The sequence below is a fragment of the Vidua macroura genome, chromosome 11 (assembly GCF_024509145.1).
Source record: "Vidua macroura isolate BioBank_ID:100142 chromosome 11, ASM2450914v1, whole genome shotgun sequence".
NCBI classification, from domain to species: domain Eukaryota; kingdom Metazoa; phylum Chordata; class Aves; order Passeriformes; family Viduidae; genus Vidua; species Vidua macroura.
The window spans coordinates 16,147,847-16,174,738 of record NC_071581.1 but is presented as its reverse complement, the minus strand read 5'-3'; the positions used below and the strand labels follow the sequence as shown (position 1 = coordinate 16,174,738).

The 26,892-nt window shown below is 46.9% G+C and overlaps 1 protein-coding gene across 2 annotated transcripts in view; it reads left to right on the top strand.

Annotated features, from left to right (window-relative positions):
* EDC4 (enhancer of mRNA decapping 4) overlaps positions 1-26,359 on the top strand; it is a 33,598-nt gene extending 7,239 nt beyond the window's left edge. Inside the window, exons 5-29 of one of the 2 annotated variants that reach the window (XM_053987208.1) lie at positions 281-470; positions 1,489-1,636; positions 2,141-2,245; positions 2,687-2,796; positions 3,328-3,411; positions 3,926-4,021; positions 5,004-5,106; positions 5,558-5,738; positions 7,012-7,084; positions 7,513-7,604; positions 8,251-8,447; positions 9,171-9,259; positions 10,016-10,169; positions 11,271-11,734; positions 13,311-13,412; positions 14,385-14,537; positions 15,804-15,840; positions 16,625-16,805; positions 18,722-18,877; positions 19,602-19,717; positions 20,394-20,559; positions 21,743-21,929; positions 23,633-23,852; positions 24,529-24,692; positions 25,946-26,359. In XM_053987208.1, the coding sequence (XP_053843183.1) occupies positions 281-470; positions 1,489-1,636; positions 2,141-2,245; positions 2,687-2,796; positions 3,328-3,411; positions 3,926-4,021; positions 5,004-5,106; positions 5,558-5,738; positions 7,012-7,084; positions 7,513-7,604; positions 8,251-8,447; positions 9,171-9,259; positions 10,016-10,169; positions 11,271-11,734; positions 13,311-13,412; positions 14,385-14,537; positions 15,804-15,840; positions 16,625-16,805; positions 18,722-18,877; positions 19,602-19,717; positions 20,394-20,559; positions 21,743-21,929; positions 23,633-23,852; positions 24,529-24,692; positions 25,946-26,138 (3,761 nt within the window). In that variant the 3' untranslated portion in view covers positions 26,139-26,359. The remainder of the gene's footprint in view (positions 1-280; positions 471-1,488; positions 1,637-2,140; positions 2,246-2,686; positions 2,797-3,327; positions 3,412-3,925; positions 4,022-5,003; positions 5,107-5,557; positions 5,739-7,011; positions 7,085-7,512; positions 7,605-8,250; positions 8,448-9,170; positions 9,260-10,015; positions 10,170-11,270; positions 11,735-13,310; positions 13,413-14,384; positions 14,538-15,803; positions 15,841-16,624; positions 16,806-18,721; positions 18,878-19,601; positions 19,718-20,393; positions 20,560-21,742; positions 21,930-23,632; positions 23,853-24,528; positions 24,693-25,945) is intronic. The other variant, XM_053987207.1, reaches the window with a different exon arrangement.
* The last annotated feature ends 533 nt before the right edge of the window (positions 26,360-26,892 follow it).

Here is a 26,892-nt window from a genome sequence, read left to right as displayed (position 1 = left end):
TTACAGAACATGTATCTGAGCTATCAGCCTCTCAGTGACTCCTTTTCTCCAGTAACTGAAAATTAAATTGCTAATAAAATTAATTCACTGTCACTGGAGGTCAGCCGTGGAAGTGTGGCAAGCTCAGGATGAAGGTTTAGACCTGTCATTTAATTGCAGCATTTAATGAGGATAATCCTGGGAATTATGAGAAGTTTATGAGAGTTATGGGAAGTTTGTGAGAGTTATGCAGAGAAACCACAGACATAAATGTTGACTTCTCCCTCTGTCTGTCTCACAGCTGCCAGCAATGGCTCTGCTATGGTGCGGGTGTTGAGCGTCAGCACTGCTGAGCGAACCTTGCTGAAGGGATTCACAGGAGGCGTGGCAGACCTGGCCTTTGCTCACCTCAACTCCAACCAGCTGGCCTGCCTGGACGAGGCTGGCAACCTTTTTGTCTGGCGCCTGGCCATGGATAAAGAAAAAATCCAGTATCTTGTCCAAATACACCTCCTATCAGTCTCTGTGTAATGATTAGGTGTGAATGCAACCCCAACATTACCCTTTAATTTTGTAGCCTTTGCAGAATAGCAGCTTGCAGGGGAAAGATCGATAGTTATGCCCCTTCCAGAGTATCAAATCTGTCAACTTTTACCTGCATTCAGCACCATCATTACTTGATATTGCAATGCTTGAAATTCTAGGAGCACCTCAGTGCTCCTGGTCCAGGTATAGTAGACAGGGAGAAGTGTCAGTCTGCACCAGCTGGCCTTGGGCATGGACAGTGTCACCTCAAGTATGTGACAGAGGTTTGTCTTGTCTGGTTCTACCTCTTTTCCTCAGTTACTTCTCTGGGGAAAAGGATGTAATATGTCTAATCCACTCACTATCTTCCTTCCAAACTTGTCATCTTTTTAGTGGCCCTGAAATTTATTTTCAGTGTTCATTACCCTAAATATTTTCCTTTTAATTGCTAGGAGTGATTGCTCAGTGCTTCTGGGAAACATGTGAGGTATGTCACCTCGGAGTGTAGCTTTTTAATTTTAATTCTGCACCATCATTTCAAAAGCAACTGGAGCAAAGGTGGTGGTAGTTGTTGAAGCCCTGATTTGTAGTGGTGCACTCAAGCACTCTGCTGGGGGCAGTGTGGTAGCTCTTCTGTCTTTCTCTGGTAGTGTTGCAATGCTAAGAAATCATCTAATCATTAGCTCTCTGATGGATTGCACATTCAGACATGTGCCCCTGTTGTGCTTATCCTGTCACTGCAACCTGCAAGAGAAAATTCTGAGAACCTCTAAACTTTTGTAAGCTGAAGCTCTTCTGTCAGTGATGAAACTCTAGCTTGGCTGCCTTCTCAGCAGAATCCCTTTACCTGCTTTCTTTTTGAATCAATGGCCCAAAACCCCTTGAGGTTTAACAGTATTAAAACAGCAGACCAAGCCTGAACAGGTTATTGCTGGGCATTAGTAGCAGAGCCAGAATGTTACATTTCTTAACCCTGGTGATCAGAGAGGAGATCTTGGTTAACATCAAGCGACCTGACAATACCCCACTGAACACCTTCCGGAGAATCATCTGGTGCCCCTTCATCCCTGACGATAACGAGGAGAGCGGGGAGGAGGGAAGTCAGACCTTGGCGTTGTTGCATGAGGACAGGGTAAGGAAACTCTGCTTTGGAAACGTTGCCCGAATTTATCATTAGATGGAGAGAATTTAATGGAGGAAAGAGCTGAGTTTGCAGTGAAGTCGTAAAGGCTCCTGTCTAGTCCATGTTGGGGATCCTCCTGTAAGATGTTGGATTCCTCTCTTCCCAGGAGAGATCATTTTCTGGGCCTCAGGAGGATGGAAAGGGAACTTCTGCTCACCATCAAATATCAAGGACCACTTGAAACAGAGACATCACTTGTCTGTTCAGGCTGAGCCAGTACCCAAGGGAGGGGCTTGGTGGGCAGCAGCTACGAATGCCACGAGCAATTCCCTCTGTTATGTACAGCGCCAGGAAAGCATTGAATGGCCAAATTGTGTGGAAATGGGAAGGTGTATGTCATGCACTTGCCATTGGGCTGGTGTGTCAGGCCATAAGATAAGGATCTAGGAAGTTCTGTAGATCAAACCAGTGGTTATAAAAATAAACCTGAGTGCCTACATGTTTGTTTTCCAGGCAGAGGTGTGGGATTTGGACATCATCCGAACCAACAACAGCTCCTGGCCGGTGGAAGTGCCTGACATCAAAGAAGGTTTCATTGTGGTGAAAGGCCACAGCACGGTACAAACCTGGGTTCTTTGGGTTTCTTTGGGTTATAGTGTCTCAGGAGCTGCAGTTCTTAGGACAGTTGGCTGTAAAAAAAAAACAGTTGTGAGGCAATTATGAGTGTGAAAATCCAGAAGAGCCCAAACCAAAGTGAGTTCTATTCATAACATGAATAACAATAAGAGCAGTGACAACAGAATCCATTGTACTTAAATTTGCTGTCTGGAAAAGGTGATGGTTTATTATTACCAAGAAAGAGGGTACCTGTCAATTGTTCTGTGAAGGGTTAAAAGGCTAAATGTTAGAAGCTACCTGTTTCTGTTAGAAATCACTCTGGCCTTCTTTGCTATCAGATTGTTAGTCAAATTCTTGCTTGAAGATAGAGCTTTTTCCTCTTGTAAAGTAAGAAAAGCTTTAAAATTATTTTTCTGTGTCTCTTTTCCCCCCTCTGTGTAGTGCCTGAGTGAGGGAGCACTTTCTCCAGATGGAACTGTGTTGGCCACAGCAAGCCATGATGGTTTTGTAAAATTCTGGCAGATCTATATTGAGGGACAGGATGAGCCAAGGTAACTGGAGAATTGGAAAATGAAGAATCTTGGAACAAAGAGCAGCATTTTCTCTGGAAGAATTTCCTTGATACAGAACTATCTGCGATGGTCATTCTCAGGACATTATAAATATACAGCATAAGTGTTTGTAATTTGTTGCAGAAAAATTGCACCACTGAATTTCACGGGCTTATGGAAAAAGCAGAGAGCTGTGTATGGAAACAGGAGTTCTATGCTTTGCACAAGCTGTAGTCAAACTCTTTTGCACTGTCTGTGTAAATGCAGGAAGCTGCTCTGAGCTGTTCTTTTCCATGTTGACTTCTTTTTGCATTGTATTTTTGTTAAGACACCTGACCAAATGGCAACATGGGATTTTATTTTTTTACTGGTAACAATATTTGCCTGTGTGATCTCCTTATTTTATATAAGGAGAGCTACAAGTCAGTAATGCTTTGTGGCTTCTGGACAAGGAGTTGTGTGTTCAGTGTCAGCATCCTCCTCATTTACCACTCCCTTCACACTTGGATGTTTTCTCTGATTTATTCCTAGGTGTCTTCATGAGTGGAAGCCCCATGATGGTAGACCTCTTTCCTGCTTGCTCTTTTGTGACAACCATAAAAAACAAGACCCAGAGTAAGTCCCCAATGCTGTCCTTGAAGTATTAAAGTTCAGCATTGTTTTCTAGCTCTGCCTTGCCTTGAAAGTGCCTTGTAACTGAATAGTACTTTAAAATTTTGGCTTTGTAGCAGGAACAAGTCCTTAGTCAGTTTTCTAGTGATGGAGAAATAAATAAGACTCTGAAGCACAACCTAAAGTGACCTTAATCATAGTGCCAATTCCATGAAAGTAATGAGAATTCTAAATTGAGGAGTCTCAGCTGTGTGGTATGGTCAGTCTTAAATGGCCTGTTAGTCCTCCAAATTTCAACTTTCCTTTGCTGAAAATATAGCTTTTATTGTTATTGTTTCTCCAGTTCTGTCCTTAAGGTTTCTGAGAGGTGTAGTGGTTTCTAGTCTGCCTCAGAGCAGAAATTTTCTGGGAACTTTAAGCCATGGTTGGGCAAAATCAGCCATAGGCAGCTTGTGAGGAGCTTTTCTGGGAAGGACCGATCTTCTTTAAGAGAATTTGGATCTGTTGTGCCCTACAGAGTTCCCTTCTGGAGGTTCCTCATCACAGGAGCCGATCAGAACAGAGAACTGAAGATGTGGTGCACGGTGTCTTGGACCTGTTTGCAGACTGTTCGGTACGTGTTGGTGGATGCCCCTGAAGGGTGGGATTTACAGGTACTGAATTTGCAAAGGTGATCCCTGATGTCCAATGAATTCTACTTCTTTGCCATTCTGACCTGTCATTGGAAGCTCTCAGCTGTGGCAGACAGTCAGGTCAAGCTTAGGCAAGGCCAGGGAAGTTTATACTTTTATTATTTGTGTTACCAAGATCTGTTCTCTTTGCCTTGTTCTGTAAAGCATAGACATAGCTGTAGCATGAGGGGAGACTGCACAACAAAACTGCACACCTTGAGTGTTTTCTTCTCTAGAAATTTTAGATATCCAATAACCAATCTAGGAATTTTCTTTTCCTATTAGTGCTTTTTCTGTTTAAATTATGAGAAGCCACTGTGTTGATAAGAGCTTAAGAAATTATCCAAGGTTTAAATGTTGAGCCATCTAGGTCCAGAAATTGAAATTGTGCTTTCCATCCCTTGACTCAGCTTAGGTTCCCTAATTTTATTTTTCTGATGGTGGATCATGGCCTCTCTCATCACAACCATGCTTAAGGCCACTTTGGACTTTCCCTCTTTAAATGAGAAGAAATGACATAGAGCCAAGTGCTGCTTTTTCAACCTCACAGCACAGAAGGTCCAAAACTTGTGGACAGGTTATTTTGATTTGGTGAATTTTTGGTTTTAAATCTGTAGCATTGACTCTTGTACTCCTGAATGTGGAACATGTTGAGTAATGACTTAAGTGTCACCTTCCATTTCAGTGTTCAGAATCCATAACTTGATCCTATTGTGACATCTCCCAGCTGCTTTCTTAGCTGATGTCAGCAGTGATTTCCACAAAGGAGTTTTTGTTCTAGTGGGTGGTTGCACTGTAATAGGGCTGTAAACTCCTTAAGGTTCTGTGGGAGTTTTTGTAATTAGTGCAGTTTCATAGCAATCATGCTGGTTGGGCTAATCTACCTTTCTGTCTGCACCCCCTCCCTCTTATTTGTATATGTAGCTTTTCTCCTGACATCTTCAGCTCCATGAGTATTCTTCCCAGCCTGAAAGTCTGCCTGGACCTCTCTGCTGAATATCTGATACTGAGTGATGTGCAGAGAAAAGTAAGTAGTTCATTTTGTTGCTGCCTGTGGGAAATGGTGGCTGAAGCAAAATTGGCCTTGTATGTGACTGGTTCTGCTGCCTAGGTCTGGGATTTACATGTTAGCAGATAAAAATGCAGAAGCTGACTCAGCAGTTTCACTGTTCGATGAAAAAGGGTAGCAGTTCAGCTGAGTAATCCTGAGGAGCCTTAAGGATTATTTCTCACCCTTTGTAAAACTCTCATTTGGAGATACTTGTGCCTGGCATGGTAGGATTTAGTTCTTGATCAGCATTGACTTGCTTAGGAATATGGTGCTTGTGGTTCCCTTGAATGATCCATGTCAAATGTCAAGATCCAGGCTTTATTCCTCATGTTGTTTCCCTTGTTCCAAATCTGGTTTGGATGCTCAGCTCTGTAGTCCCCACACATGTGCATGGTCTGCTCTGAAAGCTCTGATTTACCATTTCCAGGTCTTGTATGTGATGGAGTTGATGCAGAACCAAGAGGAGGGCAAGGCTTACTTCAGCTCCATCTCAGAGTTCCTCCTTACCCACCCAGTGCTGAGCTTTGGCATCCAGGCCGTGAGCCGCTGCCGGCTAAGGCACACCGAGGTGCTCCCGGCAGAAGAGGAAAATGACAACTTGAGTGTAGGTAGGTGACAAAATTTGGCTGCTGTATGATCAGGATTTCTTTCCTGGCTGGTTCTGACTTTCTTGTGAAAGGCTGGTCACTTCTCCCAAATAACAAGATAAGAGGAAACAGCCTCTGGTTGTGCCCAATGAGGTTTAGATTGCGTGTTGGGAAAAATTTCTTCACCAGACTTAAGCTGGGTTATCAAGCATTGGAACACAGGATTCAAGGTGTGGCCTGGTCACTGCCCTGGTCCTGCTGGTCACACTGTTGCTGAAACAGGCCAGAATGCCAATGGCCTTCTTGGCCACCTTGGCACACACTGGCTCATTTTAAGCTGCTCTCAACCAGCACCCATAGGTCTTTTCCCACTGGCAGCTTTGCAGCCACTCTGCTCAGCCCATGGTGCTGCAGGGGGTTATTGTGGCCCAAACACAGGACCTGGCACTTGGCGTTATTGAACCTCACACAATTGGCCTCAGCCCATCAATCCAGCCTATCCAGACCCCTCTGTAGGCCCTTGCTCCTTTCCAGCACATCAACACTCCTGCCTAACGTGGTGCACAGCATCCTCAGCCAGTCAGGGGAGGGGATTGTCTTGTTCTGCTCCGCAGTGGTGCGGCCTTAACTTGAGTCCCATGTGTAGTTTTGGGCACCACAATATAAAAAAGACACTAAGCTGTTAGAGAGTGTCCAAAAGAGGGCCATGAGGATGGTGAAGGGGAAACTGTATGGAGAGTGGCTGAGGTCACTTGGTCTGTTCAACCTGGAGGAGACTGAGGGAAGACCTCATTGCAATCTTCCAGCATCCTCACGAGGGGCAGGCACTGATCTTTTCAATCTCATGACCAATGACAGGACTCAAGGAAATGGCATGAAGCTGAGTCAGTGGAGGTTTTTGTTGGATATCAGGAAAAAGTTTTTAATCCGGAGGGTGGTTGGGCACAGGAACAGGTGCCCTGGGGCAGTGGTTGTAGCACTGAGCCTGTCTGGGTTCAAGAAGCATTTGGACAATTCTTCCAGGCACATGCAGTGATCCTTGGGGTGTTCTGTGCAGGGCCAGGGGTTGGACTCGATCTTCATGGGTCCTTTCCAGCTCAGGATATTCTGTGATTCTGTGGAGTTGTCTGCAAACTTACTGAGAATGCTCTTAATCCCCTCATCCAGATCATTGATAAAGAGAATCTGTATCGTGCTGGTTCTTTGCTGTCAGTTCATCCTGCTGTGATGTTTTTGTAGTACTTTGTGTGTAGCTTCCATGCAACTTCATATTTTACCTTTGTCTCCCTTCCAGAAGGTTCTCAGGGCTCTGGGGCTGTTGAATCAGCAGCAGGTGTGCTGATAAAACTCTTCTGTGTTCACACCAAGTGAGTATGTGTGTGCAGCTTTCTGTATTTATCCTAACCCTGCATTGACCTGTAGAAATTTAAGTTAAATTCTTTTGCTCATAACAAAAGCTAGTTGGCCCCATAGAAATTTCTGGCTGTGGTGTATATGGCTTTACTAGGAGGTAGACCTGAATGGTGTGACAAGCTTGTATTTCCATGGCCATGAGTGATTTAAGAGTTGTGTTCACACACAAGTGCTGGGAAGCACCTCGAATACCCTGGGTAGCAGAACTGGGTGACACGGCTGACTGAGGATCAGCTTCTGTTGCTTCTGTGACAGGCAGAAAACACTGAAGCATTTTCCAAGGGAATTAGTTCAGTGAAGAGAAATCTTCTGAGCCTTAATGATGCCTTAAGTCCTCTCTTGGTGGTTCTTAAGCTGATCAGAGATGTTTGTTTCTTTCTAGGGCCCTACAGGATGTGCAGATCAGGTTCCAGCCTCTTCATAGCCCTGACACAAGTGCTTCCATGCCTGCCCATGGCTCTCATGAAGAATTTGGTGAGCACGTGTGTTAAATTGGTCTTCAGTGTTGCTGAGCCTTTAAAAATTATTGGTGGGGAGAGCAGGAGGGTTTTGGGTATCTCTTTGTACTGCAGTGGTGTCATTGCATAAGGGGTTCTGAATAAGGAGTAGCAGTGAAGCAGGAAGCTGGTTAGACCCTGGTTGTGAGTATGGAGTTTGGGATGTGTTAGACCAGGAGTGCTAATGCTTTGTGCATGCTTGAGTTCACCTTCCTGGGTGATTTGGCACTTGTGAAAGAAACTTGAAGTTTGTCTCTTGTCAGGTGGAAGAGATCAGAGTGACAGCAAAGCTGTGGGAGTAGAGGGGGCTGGGCTGTCTGTGATGAGCTCTTTCAGCTCATTCACCATTTTGGGATGTGGCAGTTCAACTGGCCTTGCTTTTAGGGAAGAAAAGAAGCTTGGACATTTTATTATCAAAGCCTGATAAAATCCAGTCTGGCATACAAAGAGAAAGCATAACACAGGATTTGCTTTGCTCTAAGCTTTGACTGGGATGTTGCAGGGTTTTTGCTTGTTCTTTTTGGAATCAAGCATGGCATGAAATAGCTTAAGTTTATACTTTGTGGAATTAGAGCTTTAGTCTTGGAGGGAAGTTCCATCTGATTTGTACCTCTCCTTTGAAGCCTTTCCAGACCACATGGCTGATCTGAGCACGGAAGGGCTGGGATCTGAAAAGGAGTCTGTGCACGGCTCCCAGCCAGACCTGCGGCGCATCGCTGACCTGCCTGTGCCAGCAGACTTCCTTTCTCTCTCCAGTGATGCCAAACCCAAGCTGATGACTCCAGATGCATTCATGACACCAAGTACTTCTCTTCAACAGGTAATCAGAGATCAGCACTGTTATGGTGATGCAAGAGATGGGGGTGGATTTCGGTACTTTTGGACACGCTTTCCGGCTGTAATGACTGTAATAAGCTCTGCTAGCTGAATGCAGAGCACACAGGAAACTCTGCATGTAACCAGACTGAGCAGAGACCTGTTGGCATATCTAAAATGCTAAACTGGCCTAAGCTTGTGTTGTAAGTGCTGTGTTTAACTGCCAAACCACTGATGTAGGTGTGCTTTGTAGAAATATGGGTTTGCTAAATAACTGTATCTGAGCTGGGAGACTGCTTTTAGTGGTTTACACGTGTTGTTTGGGGATATGATCTAACTGAAATGGAAGAAAATATGCCACCTTTGCACATCCTGTCTGATGGGGTCCTGTGGGAATGCAGATCTGAAATGATCGGGTAGGTAGATGGGACTGTTCAGACTTGTGAGACCCCAGTGGAGTACCCCACTCTCTGCCATAAGCCCTCTGCCTCTGCACTGGTGAGGACACTCTGGGGCCTCAGCAGTTCCCCAGTAAAAGCAGCCATACGATGAGGATGTTTTGGGACTTGCCTTTCACCAGCACATGAGCACCTTAGCAGAACAACCCAGTCTATAGGAGTGTTTTCTATTCTGTCTTCACCAAAGACCCTCTAGGAATCTTTCTTTGTGAGGTTGAGTTGTGTTGTTGCCCTCTGTGCCATCCTGACTGGTGTGTGTTTCCTTCCAGATCGCTGTCTCTCCAGGCAGCAGTGTCAGTTCCCTGACTGCAGTCACAGCCATGAGCAGCACTTCTGTCACAGATGCCTCTCTGCCCAGGTAAATAGCACATGAGTTAAATAATGCATCTGCAGCTGGGCTGGCACAGGCCTTTGGGATAGCACAGAGCTGTAGCATGTCTTGCAGGAGAGGAGATTGTAACCTGAGTTAGAAACTGGCCTGAGTCCCAACATCCCTGTATAGGCAGCTGTTTGCATCCCTGTTGCAGCTTGGAAGATGTCTGTTGTCATCTAGGGGCCAACAAGAGTGTTTTATGTATGCCTCATAGGGATTCTGTTATTGCAGCTCAGTTTTGTTGCTCTCCATGCTTTTCCCAAAGGGCCCTTGTTGTTTACAGGTAAGAGAACTCTGCAGCCACCAAGGACAGGGAGAGAATTAGGACTGGTAGGAAAATCTTACAGTGTGACAGTGGGTTTGGCTGCATAACATGGGAGAGAACTTCACTTCTGGGGGTTGGGAAAAGGAGACAGACCTATCTTATAGTGTCTTGTTTCCCCCTGTACTCTGTACAGTGTCCACTGGAGATACAATTGGTCTCTTCTCTCACCACTGGCCCCTCGAATTCTAAAAGATTGTAATGCCCCTTTTTGTTGTTGTTGTTGTTTCCACCTATTATCTCTCTGTGCTGTATGGGGACTAGGACATGCAGGTGCTCATTGACAGGGAGTAGTTACCGTGGAGGAAAGAGCAAGGGCTCCTCCACTGACCTTTGTACCCCATCGCCTCACCTTGAGTGTTTGATACAGATCAATCATTTCTTTGGGCTGCTTGATTTGCTGGTGTCTGTTTCTGCAGAGCTTCAGAAGACTTGACTGTGAGCCCCAAGATGCAGCTGGACACCAGCCTCACTCTGAGCAGCAGCAGCAGCAGTCTCCAGACCAGTCCTAGGAGTCACTCTGTTCTTATCCCAGGCCTCCCTGACAAGCTAACACCAAAGGCACCTGTTCCAGTAAGGCTCCAAATGCTTCTCCCTTCCTTCTCATGGGCCAAGGAACCTCTGTGTGGGCCTCTACAAGCTGAAATTGTTCAGCCTGGAGAACAAAAGGCTCTGAGGAGCAGAGTGGCCTTTTAGTGCTTTAAGGAATGACTTTTTACATGAGGAGACAGGAATAGGGCATGGGAGAATGATTTTAAGCTAGAAGAGGGGAGGTTTAGGTTAGATGTTAGGAGGAAATTATTTTTTCAGGGGGTGGTAAGGCACTGGCGTAGACTTCCCAGGAAAGTTGTGGATGCCACATCCCTGGAAGTGTTCAAGGCCAGATTGGATGGGGCTTTGAGCAACCTAGTCTAGTGGAGGTGTCCCTGCCCATGGCAGTGGGGTTGGAACGAGATGAGCTTTAAGGTCCTTTCCAACCCAAACCTTTCTAGGATTCTATGAAATTACACTTATTTGGATGTTAACAGGGACAGTGTGTGCCCTTTGGAAAACACAGCTGCTGGCACAGATGTGCAGTCCAGTTTGCTCAGCCACGTTGATGGAATTTGTCCATATGTAGAACAGTGTGTCTCTGAGAGATGCAGCTACAGATACAGCAATAGAGAGACAGCTGTAGCTTGTACTGTCACTGTCCCAGTGGCTGGATGTGGTCAGCCTTTGTGTTAAGAGACAGTGCTACCTGGAAAGGCTGATTCCTGCTTGTTGGTCTGATGAGTGTGAAATCACGATTTCCTTTCCCTAAATTTTAATTTCTGGTGTAAAACAGATGACCAAAGCTTGAAAAAGTTTTCAGTCCAGGAGATGTTCAATGTTAAAACTAATGTTCTCCTTCAAAGAGGAGGGAGTCTGGAGCAGAGCAGGGAGGTAGAATTAGTGTTACATTTTCTTTTGAAAGGGAGTTCAAACTAGCATTGGCTTAAGAGTGTTGTTAGCCCAGCTGAGAGTCCACTACAAGTGCTGGGACTGTTTTCTATCTGATGGAGTGGGACCCAGGGAATCACATGAGAAAAGATACAGCAGGCTGTTTCCAGAGGCAGTTAGTGTAAGGCACCAGGGGTTCTTGGAGTGTCTCCACATTATCCTAAAGGATTTTTGTTTGATCTTTGTTTTTAGGTCACACCAGGAAACTCCTCTCTAGCACTGGAACTGCAGGAAGTGGAGCCCTTGGTGGTGCCCCAGGCTTCTCCCACCCGTGAGCGCTCTCCAGATGTCATTTCCTCTGCTTCCACAGCCATGTCCCAGGATATCCCAGAGATTGCTTCTGAGACCCTGCAGCGCAGCTTTGCGGCGGCTCCGGCCGGGCTCCCCGGGGAGGTGCTGGAGCCCGGGCACCACGCAGACAGTATGGCCTCAGCTGCCTCTGCCTTGCACTTGCTGTCTCCCAGGAACCGCCACAACTCTGAGCACAGCCACCACTCTTTGGACATGCCTCCAGTGGAGGTGGACAGACTGAACGCTCCATCGTTACTGGAGACTGCTTTAACTCAGGAAAATGCATCTTCTGACAGTGTTGTGAGTCAGCCGTGGCCGGCGGCTCCTGACATAACCCGGGAAACCAGGAACAGCATGGCAGACAGGTATTCCCTTGGGTTTGTCTGGCACAGGGCAGTTTGTTAGCACTTGCCAAATTGGCAGCTTGGTGAAAAGCTGTTATGTTGTGATTAATCCAGAGCAGTTCTTCATCCCTCTTTCCCTTGAAGGATCTGATGAGTCAGCCTTCCTGTGTGCTGTGTCCTGACCTTCCTAGGCCACCTCTAACCATTTTTGCTCTCTGATACCCTTTGCAGCATAAATGATCTCTGTTAAGAAGGTGAAAAGTCTACTTTGTTGGCCTTCATGTTCACATGGAGACTTGAGATTTCTTTTTGCGTGCTCTGGAAATCAAACCAGTACAAGCTATGTTCTGCCCCAGGTGATGCAGGCTTTTACTGAATCAACTGACAAAATAAGAGACGGGTTTGCTTGTATGTCTCTCTTCTAGGACTGGCTCTATTCAGCTAGTGTTATAAATACATAAAGTACTTTAGCAGGGAGAAAATAAATGGCAGTGGAGCAGGAATGAAGGATGGTGCAGCATCACTTAGGCTGCTTAGAAGGAGCAATCTGTTATGCTGGACCAGTGCTGGGTTTCATCACAGAATTAGTGTCCCTGTCCTGTAGTAGGATGAGAACAGTGAGATGCTTCTGGCATATCCAGAGACCAATTAGGCTGGGGCTACATGCATCGTGTGAACCTGCAAACACCTTCCTTTTCAGCAGGACTAGAAGGCTGAGAGGGTCAGTGTTGTCCCTCAGGTAGTCCTGGACTATTCACTCATCAGAATTGCAAAGAAAGGCCTCACCTTGTGCCTCCACAGCTGAGGATGTTTCAGGAAACAGTCCCATCTGATGGCTCTGGGAGGGCATTAAGACTGTTTCTACACAATATTTTTTCTTTTACTCATAACATGAACTTGAGAAAATACTTTTGTAGGAGTTTGCAACTCTCCTCGATCCCACCCTGTCTTTGAATCCTTCTGGATGTCTTACATCAGAATACCAGATCAACTGTCTCTGACTGTGAGAGATTTCACAAGTGCTCACTTCTGCGTAAAGTTCTTCCTGCAAGCTGCATTCAGGCACACCTAATTGACAGCCTAGAAGCACGTGCAGTTTGCTCTCAAAATCATTGTGATACTCAGGCTGGATCCACTGTTACAATTCTGTCTGTTAGAGCTGACCCATCAAATTCACACACTTCCTCAGACACTTTAAGCAACTAAGAAGCACTGATGATTTTTGCTTCAGTGATCAGTATTAAATGAGGAAAAACAAACCCAAGATGATGCTATTCATGGAAGTATGGTGTGCTGCCAGGTTTGAGTAGTGGCTTACCTCTCTTGTATGAATGTCTGTTGGGACATAGTTCTTGGTTAATACTTCAAGCATAGCTGAGGTGCTTCTCCCCTTTCGAGGCCCCAGAAAAGCACATGGACAAGTTCAAGTGCTTAGTGCCTCTACACAACACCTGCCTCTTCCTGGATCTGTGGGATCAGTGTGGGCTTGATTTTTATTACAGACTTTCTCTAGGGATCTCTCATGAGACATGGAGATAGTGAATATCCAAACTGAAAGAGACTTTTGTGATGGTATTTTCTTTTTTCCCCTCTCTAGCCCAAGGGATGAGGTTGAAGAAAAGCACAAGAGCTCTTCCTACCATCGACACAGCTACCACCTTCTGCAGCATGACAGCCAGGATGCCAGTGCAGAACAAAGGTACCAGAGTGCTCAGCCCCCTCTCTCACCCTGCATGGCCTCAGCTCAGGCTGCATTTGTGCTTCTGTCCCCAGCCAGCCTTCACGTGAGGGGTGAATGTCTCTGCTTTGTCTTCTGACTTAATATGGGTTTGCAACCCAGCTTCCCTCATGTTCTGATGACTTCAGCTCATCTAAAGACTGGCCTCTGGGCCTTCTCCAGTTTATTCTCTGTAGGGAAAGACTTGGTTGTGCTGCCTCTAAAGGCATGGACCAAGCTTGGTTTAATTACCAGTAAAAACCTATTAAGGGATCAGTTTCCAAATATTGTGCCTTATATAAGGTAGCAAGGGTACCTCAGGAGTAAGTTTCTTGCTTCTTACATCTTTGCTTCCTTATAAGTGCCCCTGGAGTATTGTGGGCACATTTTGTGTGCCTGACAAGCTCAGCCCTGTTTGACAGCTGAGGTTTGTCCACAGTCCACACGTAAATTCAGACTGAAACATGCAGCCTGTTTTGGAGGCTGGTCAGCAGGGGAAAGTCTACAAGGTACTGAGGATCACAGATGTCTTAGGCTCATCTGATCCTCCTCTGTTCTTGCAATGTGTTCTGTGTCCATGCTTGCTGTCTGTAAAGCTGTAGGGATGTGCTGTGCTGTGCTTGGGTTCCCTGCTAGGCCATGCTGGGGCTCATGTGCCAGTATTTGCAGCTAAACAGGCATTGTTCAGCCACACTGCCTGGGCCCTGCTGTCCCTAATGCAGGGACCCTCCAAGCCTTGCTGCACAGCACTCGAGCTCAGCCTGAGCAGACCTGGATCAAAGCAGAGCAGCCTGTTGTGAGTTCTGTAGAGGTGGCTGTGAAAGGTTAACTGGGGGTGTCTGTAGCTGACTCTGGCCATGTGTGGATGAAGAGCTGTGTGAATCCATCCCCGCAGTGAAGGCTGACACAGCCAGTGTTGTGAGTGATGTCCTGTCCCCTGCTGTTCCTTCACAGTGACCATGATGATGAAGTTGCAAGCTTGGCTTCTACGTCAGGTGGATTTGGTGCCAAAGCATCTGCGCAGAGGCTGCCTGTGAAGGACTGGAAAGTCAAGGCATCCCCCCGGGCTTCCCCAAAGCTAAAGCGCAAGGGCAAGAAGGATGACGGGTACGCTGGGCTTGCCAGGGCACCCAGGCTGCGGGACCAGCTGGGCAGGGCCACAACCTCTTGCAGCCACTGGGGTCTGAGGCAGCAGCCAAGTGCTCCCAGCCCTTTGCAACGGGCAGGAACCCCAGAGAAGGCATTGCTGGTTACTCAGATACTGACTGGCACTCGGGCGTGGGAACAGTTCTGCATTTTCTCCAGCTAGGACTCAAAATCCAAAATACAGCCTGAGCTTGAGAAGAATGTATGGGAGGGGACAAGGGGCCCTTTCACTGGTTTCAGTGAAGGCTTCATTGGAACTGTGAGTGTCACAATGGCCTCCATTTTTAATTGGCTTCTGAACAGCGGCACAGTGCCCTTGTTCAGCAATATCTGTCATTTGTTACCTGCTTGCTGCTTCTGTGTGTTTCTAAACATGCCTGTATCAATATCCTGTGAGTGAAAATTGGTGACAGGAAAGGTCTGCCCATGGCACGTTAGACCAATCTGTCTGCATCAGTGTGAGGAGAGCAGCAGAGCTTCTGCACGGGGCTCCCTCCTTTTCTTGTGCTCCCATAGCTCCATGATTTGGATCTCTGGCTGTGCAGATCACAACAAAGATGGGCTGTGGCATTTAATTCTGGCTGTGGTCCTGCACAGTGACACCCATGAGCTCTTGGCCTCTGAAATGGCTTTCACTTTTTCTGTCTCAGTCCTTTTGAAGTTGCTGAGTGGATACTGTCTGGGAACTAAAAGAGTTTACTTTTCTTCACTGATCTGTGACTTTGATGGAGACATGCAATATTAGTGGATCAGTTCAGGGTTTTTCTTTATTCTGCTGTATGAGCTGGAGTGCATCACTAGTTTCTTCACCTTGAGAGCTGGAATCACACTAGATGATTTGTGCTCATTCATTCTAAATTTTAACAAATGAATACTTGTTTTTTGTTTGGGTCTTCCCTGGCTTTGAATTTGGACAAAACTGAAAAACCAGTGTGGAGTACACTTTGTAATAGTCCTCATTAACACTTGGTTTAGGTCTCTTGCCTGCAAAGGGACCAGTCTGTAAGGAATTTCAGGGTCTGTGAACAGTGCAAATGATAATGCAGTAGTGCTGTAGGGACTGGGATTTCATCACCTTCCCATCATTCTCCATGTTACACAAGGCGAGCTGGGGTGTAAAATCTAAAGCAACCATAAAATGTGTGATCTGTTTTGGCAGAAGACTTGGATAATAAGAGGAGTTAAATGACATAAGTGGGTTACTACTCTTACTCTGTTTATTTCCAGGGATATGAACCAGTCACCAAGATCATCTAACAACCAGGTAAGTCAGAGCTGCTCTTCACGATGCTTCATATCTTACTAGGGAAGACCTAAGAGAAAGTTCATCCCAGTTCCTTGAAGTAGCATGGGTCATGCCCTAGCAGGTTGAGATGGGGGCTGCACTTGGGCTTGGAATTGCTCAGTGCTGACATGCAGCAGAGAAGGATCTCTGTGCTCTCCACACTGATGATTTCTTTCTCATACTTGCCTCTGCCTGCAGCAAGTTAAGCTGTTCCTGTCAAAGAAAGGGTCACAGGGGGCTTGACCTTGATGTGTGTGTCTCCTTGTTCCTTCCCCTTAAGGGTGGATCCTCACACTCCTTGAACTATTTTGAGCATGGGGCGAGACAACATATATAAATTTATACTTGTCCAGTTATTTGGTGTTCTCAAATAAATGAAAGATCTGAAAAAGTGCTCTAAAGAAGCATCTTTACTGTACTGATTGCACAGCTCTTTTGTGAGTGTTTGAGGTCATTGTTTACATTTGTAGGCACCAACACTCTCAGTACCTGGCCTAAAGTGAGTAAAATCTGTTTTGAAGGGTGTGTTGTATCTAAATAGTTGATATTCTAAGCAACCATTTATTAATTCCATGCAGGAACCGTGTTTTATCCGTTTATTCCTTGTCACAACAGTTCTTGGGAGCAGGCATTAAACTGGTCCTGTTTGCTGCGTTGTGTGTTACACTTCACTTCCAGGCACAGGGCTTGACTCAATACTGAGCAGAAACTCAGCTGACCTCCAGTCCTGTTAGAAATGAATGCTTGTCCTGTCCACGTGTAGGTGACACCAGAGTTCCAGGATGAGGTGATGTGCATCCTGAGGGGCCAACAGCGGGAGCTCTCGGAGCTGCGGCAGAACCAGATGGAGCTGCTGCAGAGACTCACAGATCACCTCGATGCCATCCAGAGCTCCCTCATGGGCCACATGGAGAGGGTGATCGACTCCCAGCAGGAGCAGGAGCGTATCCTTGCTTGCAAATGTTGAGTGGAAGGCTGCAAGGCAGACTAGAGGCATGAGGAAGGCTCATGGGTGAAGGATCTTGGGAGTGTGGGGCTGTAGGTGCAGTACAGTTGCCTGGCTGCAGTATAACTATTTCAGTTCCTCTCAGGCCCTTTCTCAGGGCAAGAAACTCAGAAATAGAACAGAGAAGAACTGACACTTTCTCTGTGCCACTAAATCTTAGTTACCCGTTAAGCCATAAGTGCTGCAGTGCTGCTGTAGACCAGAGGTGCACTTGGTACATTATCCCACCTCAGGCAGTGGCCAGTTGCACAAGAGTAATTATGGGCTGATCCTTTCCTTCCTTTCCTCCTCAAGGCAAGTCAGTACTTAGACCAGAAAGAGCATCTGGCTGCCATACTGCATAGTTGGATATAAAATTATCTTGTTTGTCCACATTTATTCATATGGTGGTCTACAGGTCCCTTACGTGTTGTCTGAGAAGTACTTTCTTTTGCTGCTTTCAAATCTGGTATCCAGTTATTTGTATTGTGAGTCATTGGTTCCTGTGTACATTTGCTGCACTGAATTTGGTTATGTTCCCCAAAGGGAGCAGCTCCAGCCTATCTCATGTGTGAAACCACTCTTAATTTCTATGACAATGGCTTTCTCTATTTATTAGTCTCAGATTTTCCTTTTTTGACCATCAGTCTTATATTCACAGACAATTTAGATACTTTTCTACTGAATTTCATTGTCTAGAGCTATATTGTAATACTAGAATAATTTTTCCTTTCTCCACAACTTTATGCATGGATTGAATTTTGTCAGCAGATGAATTGTCATTTCATTGTTTGTTTTGTCAGAGTTCGAGGTGTTAGTTTGTTTAAGATGTGTTTGTGTGTTGACTCCTTCAGAGAGGCTGCTTACTTCATGAGATATGAGTAGCCTGAAGCCTGGGATTGCTCCCATCACTGTATCACTTACATCCACTAATTCCATCCTATAGAACCATTTTTACCAACTTGCTGTTTATGGATATTGGACTTGATGGTTCCTGGTGTCCTGGTTTTGGCTCAGATGGAGTTAATTTTCTTCACAGCAAATCGTGTGTGTTATGTTTTGGATTTGTGACCAAAACAATGCTGATAACACACAGATGTTTTTGCTGGTTTTGCTTTTTCTAAGCCCTGTCAAGGCCTTCTCTGTTTCTCACACTGCTCCACCAGGCAAAGGCTGGGGGTGGTCAAAAGTTGGGAGGAGACAGAGCCAGGAGAGCTGACCCCCAGTGACCAAAGGGGGTGACCCCACAGTGACCCCACACTGTGTGATGCTGTGCTCAGCAGTAAAGGCTGGGGGAAAGGAGGAGGAAGAGGGAACACTTGGATTGATGGTGTTTGTCCTCCCCAGCCACCATTAGGCAAGAGGGAGCCCTGCTTTCCTGGGAGTGGCTGAGCACCTGCTCACTGATGGGAAGTAGTAAATTAATTCCTTATTTTGTTTGGTTGGCATGTGCAGCATTTGCTTTACCTCTTAAAGTGTCTTTACCTCAACCTATGAGCTTGCTCACTTTTACCCTGCCAGTTCTCTCCCCCATCCTGCTGCAGAGGAGTGGGTGAGTGGCTGGCTGGGGCTGAGCTGCTAATGGGGCAGCCAAGTTAACCACAGTATGTAGGAAACAGTACTGTCCAACTTACTTTAGCTGTTTGGCTTTCCTATCTTGCATTCCAAAGCTCTTTTCTCACCCTGATCAATTGTTTAAGAGCACCCTGTTTCAGGAACACAGCAGTAATCTTATGAGACCACTCTTTCACCAGAGCTGCACATTTACTCTCACTGAGTCTCTGGAGGTGAGGCTACTGTCCATCTCTGTGGACAGGAACGTTGTGGGTAGGCAGGAAATCTGTTGTTGTGCTCCTTAACCCAAATTCTCATTAGAGAGAAGACTGGACCGGGTGCTGATGGAAGGGCAGCAGCGCAATGGGCAGCTCCAGGAGCACCTGTCCCAGCAGCTCTCCCAGTCCCTGTCCACAGCTGTGTGTAACCGTCTGGAGAGGACCATTCGGGAGGAGATGAAGAAGACAGTGCCCCAGTGTGAGTGTGGCTGCCTGAGGCTGGGAGGTGGATCCCTACTGGTAGCTCCATCAGCATCAAAAGCACACTGGGAAAGTGCTGGCACTGTATGAAGCAGGAGTTAGGTTGTGTGAACATCACTCTGTCTGCACAACAGGCTGCTGTGGGCCCCACTGTAATCTGAGAAGAGGGGCTGTGGTTTAGAAGCAGTATGAGGCTCCCAGAGGGAATGCCTTTCCAGAGAGTGTGGTCTGACCTTCCATAATAATCTCTAAAGCCTTTGGAGTCTGTTCAGTGGAGGAAGGTGAAAGAGGCTGATTAATTTGGAAATGCTGAGACTTGGCTGGAGCAAGCTTGAAGTTGTCTTTGCCCTTTCTTGATGCACTGGCACCATACATGTAAGGAAATGTTCCAAAAACTGCTGGTGGGAAAGCCTAAGCCAGTAGCTGCCTGAGGCAGGGCTACTTTCTATTCTGGATCAGGTCAGCTGTGACTTTGTCACACCAACTCTTAAACACCTTCAAGGCTGGAGGTCCCACAACTTCTGGTGACTTCCAGAGCTGTACCACCTTCCTAGCAAAAACTTTCTTCAAATGTCCAAGCTTAGTTCCCCAAGCACAGTTTGTGATCATTGTCCCTTGCTGTGTCATATCCAACAACCATTTGATTCAATTTTCTTTTCTGGGCTTCGAAGTGTGACTTTAGGTTTAAAGCTGCAATTTTGTCCTGTTTTTGTTATGTCTAGGCATTTCCAAGAGCATGGACCCTACTGTCAGCCAGCTCAGTAATACTATTGCTACCAAGCTCACTGCTGTCGAGGGGACACTGAAAGAGAATATTACCAAGCTAGTGAAATCAAAGGTAAGGAGTACCAGAGTAGCTTTTCCAGGGCACACTTGAGTTGTCATGTGCCTGGGTAGCGATTTCTTATGCCTTTTCCACTCACCTCTGTCTCTAGGTAATGCCAGTTTAGCTGCCAGTAGTCAAAGCTTTTTCATGGTCTCATTAGGAGGACAAGCTCTTTGTATGCTCCCCTGCCACTTTGCCTCATTAATGCTTTTTTCATTTACCAAGTTGTTCATTTTCTACTAGAGTAGAAATTCTCACCACAGCAGTGACTTTTAGGGCCAGCTCAGTCAAGTGGCAAATGTTTGACTGGCTGCATTCTGTTCTCCATATTTACATCATTTAGGGGGCACAAGCTGCTTACTTACCTTGGCAGGGAATTATGGGTTTTTTGGGAAGGAAGGAGGAGAAGGGGAAAGGAGCTGTGCCTGACTGTGCCATCTTCCCTTGCTCTATAGCAGAAGTACAGGGAAGTGGTGCTGGTTTTGGGCAGCCCCTGAGCAAGCAGAGGTTCTGCCTGCTGGAGTCACAGTGCAGCCTGGCCAGTGGGAAGAGCCAAGGGAACACCCTTGGACGCTGGGCTGGCCTTACCTGGCATGGGTGTGTTGTAGGGACCTGGTGTTTGCTCACACCCTTAGTCCTGGAGCAAACTGTAGTTAATTTTCTGGAATCTTCTCTATGTGCTTGTAAGAACCTTACAGACAGTGTTGTGAGGGCCACAGCTGACACTCTGCAGGGACCCATCCAGTCAGCCTACAGGGAGGCCTTCCAGAGCGTCGTGCTGCCAGCCTTTGAGAAGAGCTGCCAGTCCATGTTCCAGCAAATCAATGACACCTTCAAGCAGGGCACACAGGAATGTGAGTGGATTTTCTCCTTCAAGTCTTCTCTGCACTATTTGCATTAGTGGCTGGCAACACGTTGGCCTTATGTTTTTGCCTTTCAGAGTTTCACTGGTGAGTGTTTAACCTCTTAGCCCATCCATGTGTTCTGTTTCATACTTGGGAAGCAGAAGTGAGGAGGTTTTTGTGGGTGGTGCTATAAGAGTATGGATTCACTTCTGGTCTTTGTAGCCCACATAGCAAAACACTCAGCTGTGTTCTGGGAATCTGTGACTTCATCTATTGAGTAGGAAAAGCCCAGCTGCAGGATTGTCCCATCCTGGTGTCAGGAACATGATGAATGGAGAGGGCAGCAGTCCTGCAGCTAGGCCCTCCTCTCAGAGGGGTAATGGATTGGAGAACGTTTAGAAAAGGGTACTGGGATGACCAGAGGTTAAATAGTGGCTGAACAGTGTGGACATAGTCAGGCTGAAATAGAGCATACCCTTAAGTAAGGACAACTGTACACTGATGCACTGCAGAAGATCATTCCTCTTCTCAGGCTTGGGATGCAGATCCTTGGCCTTTGGGGAGGCTGGACAGCTATTATTCTGCAGAGCTGGTATCTGAGAGGGCCTAAATGTGGCCAGTGCTAGCACAGTGGCTTCTGTTGGCCACAGATCTGCAGGGTGTCTCCAGCTGCTGTTAATTTTGCACCCTTCCTCTTCCACACAAGTCTCCCACAAATACGAGAGCTTACATTCTTCTCCCTTTTGATCAGGCCAGTTCCTAAGATGTTTTAAAATACAGGTTTTAAATCTCTGGAGACATGATTTCTTTCTTGTCAGAAAAATTTTCCCTCTTTCTTCATGAGTATTGAACTAATGCAGATCACAATTCACACAACGTATCAAATAAAACACCCTCACTCCTGCTTTTATGTCCCCTGAACAAGGAGTGCCTGTAGAAGTCTGTTGTAGAACTGATGGGTTTGTTGCTGTGTCGTGTGATCCTGTGTTGATGGGGAGGCTGGAAGATGGGTTTCTAGTTTAATATAATACAGCCCAAAACAAGGCTTGTGCTTCTCCTCTGTCCCGTGCTCATACACGGGCTCAGCAATCGCTTCTGCTGGAGAACACGGAGAGCCTGGCAGCTGGATTTCTGCCCTGATCATCCCCACAGGTGCACATGGCACAAACATCTCCCTCTCTGCTTGTTGCAGATATCCAGCAGCTGGAGGCTCACTTGAAGAACAAGAAGGTACGAGAGCAGGAGGTGCGGGACCCGCTGCTGAACCAGCTGCGGCAGCTCATCAGCACCTTCCAGAGCACCACGGAGCAGCTGGCGTCCACCATCGCGGCCAGCGTCCATGCTGAGGTGCAGCACCAGCTGCACGTCATCGTGGGCAAGTAAGTGCCGGATGGGTCCGCGTCTCACAAACGGGACGGACCCTGACTGGTTGCAGGCTTAGGATTTATTATCTGTCTGTATCATACGAGTAAAAAGCAAGAGACACAGAGAAATAACAACATCCATGCAAACACAGATCAGAGACAAGGTGGCAGCCCATGCAAAGCCTTTTTCTACATATTCATTGAACCAATAGCATAAAAGAAAAGGTGTAAAGTCATTATACTCTAACCAATAAGAGAAGGAGCCACGTGGGTTTAACATTAACAAAAAGACTTCTATGAACCTCAAACAATACACAATAATTCATTATTTTAGATGGAAACTTTCTATCTTTGCAAAGCATATATCTAGGACTTTTCACATCTTGAACTATCAATGAGTTCTTGTTCCTTATGATAAATATAAATGTATTCACTTCGTTCTTAACTTCCTAGCTTTCTCATGAGAAGGTTTTGAAATTTCTCAGCCTTTCTTAGCTTTGTCTACTTTCTGGGGCTTTTCTGCACTTTCTAAAGTCTTTTACCTTTTTATATTCCTACAATAAGTTGGCAGCTGGGCTTTTGGAAGGAGATGTCCCTGAGACATGCATGCACGTATCACAAGCCCCTCTCCCTGCTTAGTAGGGAGTGCTGTAGGGCTGCTTGTTGGCCCTGCACTATGGCAAAGCAAGTGGGCTGGTGACTGTTGCCCAGAAAAGGTTTCCCAGCTGTGTTGGGAAGATCAGGGCCTGCTTTTCTCCAGGTCCTATGTGCACAATGGAGAACAGAAGGATCTAAGGCACCACTAAACAGACTCAAATCTGAGGACTTCCTGAAGATCATTTCAGAAGAGTCTTTTCTTTACTCAGTGTCCTCAGGCATACAGTTTCTACAGGCTACTCTCTCTCCCCACAACTGCTCTGCAGCAGTTTGTGCTTTGCCCTCCTGGTTTCAGGATGGGATCCCAGCAGTGCCTCCAGCACATTCACACCATGAGACAGTGGCAGATTGCCAGGCATTGGGACTGGCTGGGGGGCAGAACAACCCTGTCTCCTTTAAGCCACTAGAGCATATGTCAGATCATGCTGGGGTCTTCAGTGCAGGCCAGAGTTGCCAGGAAGCCACCAGACTAAATCCTGGTCTTGTTGCATGGGCTGTGCTTGTTCCCAAGGAAGCCCTGCTTTTCTACCTGTGATAGAGGAGATTTGATGCTTTGTACCCTTTGTGAGAGGGGAGAATCCAGCCCTTGAGGGAAAAGGTGTCACACAGAGCAGCAGAGTCTGCACTGTGAAATCCTCTTCTGTGGAGAAGTCACAGGCCCAGTGTGTGTTCTCATTCTAAAGGTGTCATCTGCACACGAGGAGCTGCATCTGACAGATCTCCTGTAGGAAGCTGCCCCCATTTGGGGATAACCCCACAGCTTAGTCGCCTTGCTTGTAAGCCAGAGACATTAAAGATTTAAAACACTGTTTGATGAGAGACTTAGTTCCCTGAAATGTCACTTTCCTGCACAGAATCCCAGCATCTTCCAAGTGCACCCTGGGACGTTGTGGTGTTGGCCACAGAGTTGCCTGTGCCTCAGATCTATTTGTATGAACCCTTAGGGAGCCCCACTACAAAAAGCAAACCAGCCTGTGTTTTCTCACTGGTATAAGCTTTGTGCAGTGTTATCCCTGGGCTCTTCTCAGAGGTGCCCATGGGTTCTGTTTTGTTTTTTTCAGCATGCAGGAGTCTATTTTGGCCCAGGTGCAGAGAGTCATTAAAGGAGAAGTGAGCCTGGCTATGAAGGAGCAGCAGGCAGCTGTCACCTCGAGCATCGTCCAGGCAATGCGCTCGGCAGCCGGGACACCCATCCCCTCTACTCACATGGATTTCCAGTCCCAGCAGACTCACATCCTTCAGCTGCTCCAGCAGGGACACCTCAACCAAGCTTTCCAGCAGGTACCTAGTTTTCCTGGTAGTCATCCACTGCTTGTTGGGGATTGAGAAGGAAAAAAGGGCTCCTTAGGGTGGGCACATAATCTCACAACAGCTTACACAGGATTTGACTGAAAAGACCTGTGGCAGTGGGGTGCTTGAGGGGTGCAGTTGCTCTCATGCAGGTGGAGCCAGAGCCATGCAGGTTCCGTGATTTGGTAGCAGTTAAGTTCCTTCATCCCTGCCCATGTCCTGTCAGTCCTGTCAGTGCTCCAGTAAACCAGCGTGTTCTGCCATCGGCGCTCACACGTGGCACACCTCTGAAGAGCAGCAGCTTCATAAGCCTCTCCAGGCAGATCTACAGCTGGGGCCTGACCTTGCCTTGGACTGTGAACATGCAGGCAGATCCCTTTGAGCTGCTGCAGGCAAACTCTTCTGGGAAACACTGCTGGCCCTGCTCCATGCTGCTGACAGTAACCTGCTCCCTTCTGTCTGGTTGTGCTCTGTTCACCTTGGAACACAGGTGTCCTCAGAGCATAGAGCAAGAGCCTAAAGATGGCCCTGCTGGCCTGTACAGCAGAGGTGCAGAGATTTTTGCTCCCAGAGGAGGCTGTTGAGCCACTGAGCATCCCAGAGCTTGTCCTGTGTCCCTCACCTGCCTGTTGGTTCCTGTGCATTTCTAGCTGTGTCTTCCTTGCAGGCTCTAACAGCAGCTGATCTCAACCTGGTTCTATATGTCTGTGAGACTGTTGATACTCAGCAAGTATTTGGACAGCATCCATGCCCGCTGTCCCAGCCTGTGCTGCTCTCCCTCATTCAGCAGCTCTCCTCAGATCTGGGCACTCGTACAGAACTGAAGTTGAAGTGAGTATGACCAGAGAACTGGGTACTGTTCTTAGCCCTGGCTTTAAATTCAGTGCCTAGAAGTGGAAGGTAGAACTTTGACAAAAGCTGGAGTTTCTGTAGCCTGTTACTGGCATGTTTAAAGCCAGAAAAATATGTCAGCATTGCCACAGAAAGCTTTACTGCCCTGAGGTAGTAGTGGAAGGATTACCCAGCAGTAGGTGCTGGGTATTGTAGCCTGTAAATATTTGCAGCCTGTGCTGCATTCCCCATTCCCCATTCCCCACGGAACAATTTTGTTGTAGAGGCAAAAGAAGGGATAGTGCCATGTTTTCTGGATAGTACAATATCCAGGGCAAGTTTGCTCTGTCCTCAACTCTTAACCCATCACTGGACTTTGTGTCAGCAGTTTCTTGTCGTGACTGTCAGAAAGGCTCAGTGGGAGGCTGCAGCAGGAGCTACTGGTATAATTTCTGGTAGATGTTCTAAGCAAAGCTTGTGTGACAGAATAGTGACTGTACTGATACTTGCCATGAACATTTTTAGTGTCTGAGTCAAAACCCTGCTATCTGCCCTTAAAAGCTAAATTGTTAAAGTACCTACAGGTTTTGACTATGGCTTGTATGGAAAAATTACCTAAATTGAGTTTTTAACTCAATAAAGATAAGCAGGCTAGAAAAACTGAAAAGAGCTTCAAGTTACAGGCTGGTAATTGGGGTTAAAGCTGCTGCTGTAAAGTTTAAACTGGATTGTTTTTGAAAACCTGCAGTGACCACATTGCCTTACTCAGGCTGTGATTTAAAAGCTGTTGGTTTATCTGAACATCAGAGTGTCTTGTTGGTAAAAGTCTTGATCTTATCCCACCCTTTCCTGAATGGATTTTATTGTAACCCTACACAAACTGAGCCTCACTGCTGAGGGGTTTTACTGTCTAGTGAGTGACTAATTCTATTTAAAGGTATTTAAGAAAATATCTACTGAGAGTCACCTCCAGCAGTGTGGGAAGTTCTCACTGGCTGTTGCCTCTGCCTTGGTTGCAGCAGCCAGGTTGTGGGGCAGGTGGGCAGGCTGGGAGCTGTAGGCTGACCTCACATGTTTAGGAAGGGATAGGTGGACTCTGTTGTGAGTCAGGAACATTTATTTTGTGACAAGTGAACATACTGCAGAGTTTGGGTGGAGCATGGAACAAAACCACATCTCCAGCACTAGCATGAACTGATTCGGATTGGGATTGTATTCTGGGTTTGGTCCTAACCTTGCTCTCTCTCCTTCAGCTACTTGGAGGATGCAGTGATGCACCTTGACCAAAGCGACCCCATCACCCGAGACCACATGGGGTCAGTCATGAACCAGGTGCGGCAAAAGCTCTTCCAGTTCCTCCAGGTGGAACCCCACAACCCTCTGAGCAAGCCTGCGCGTCGCCTCATGATCATGCTCCAGGGCCTGGTCACCCCTGGCATGACCTAGGAGGACCTGGCTGCCTGGTGGGCTGCTCCACCGAAGCCCACCCAGCAGATCTGTAGTTTCTAACGGCGCCTGGCTGGTGTTAAGAGCTCTTGCCAGAAAATCTATCAACGTGTGTGTGATGTCTCCAAGGCGAACACCATCTGTGTATAGTTCCAGATTGTCACTGAACATTCACTTGGCTTATTTTTCCTAAATAGCCTCTTTTTTGAGAGTTAAATCTCCTCTTCACCTGCCCATCCGTCCCCAAGGCTGGCTGGCAGTCCATGTCTCATGCAGCAGAAGCCGATGGATTCCTTACCCCTGTAAAAGTTTGGATCTGCTGCCGTCAGCGAGGGAGCAGCGAGGTGTGCGCTGAGCCCGAGCACAGGGGCTGCCGGCGCTCCTCGCTGACCACAAACCTGTACCCACACCTAGTGAAGGGCTCAAACTCCTCCTCCCTGGCAGGCTGTAGGAACAGGGAGGAGGTCAGCCAAGCGAGAGGGGTTAGATAGAATTCATTAATTAGTTAGTTACTCTGAGGTTCGTTAATTCCAGATCCCCAGTGGAGTGCCCGGCCCACCTGGCCCAGTGAGGCAGGTTTGGGCAGGGGGTGATACCTCTGCAGTGCCCCGGGGGGGGGCTCTGGGTCAGGGTGCTGAGGCAGCAGCAAACTGCAAGAGCCCCGGGGGGCCACTGGTTCTGTTGTGCATTGGAGCATGTCCATATTTCAGACATTAGTTTTGATTTTACACCAAGGTTTTTCTTTTTATCTAAA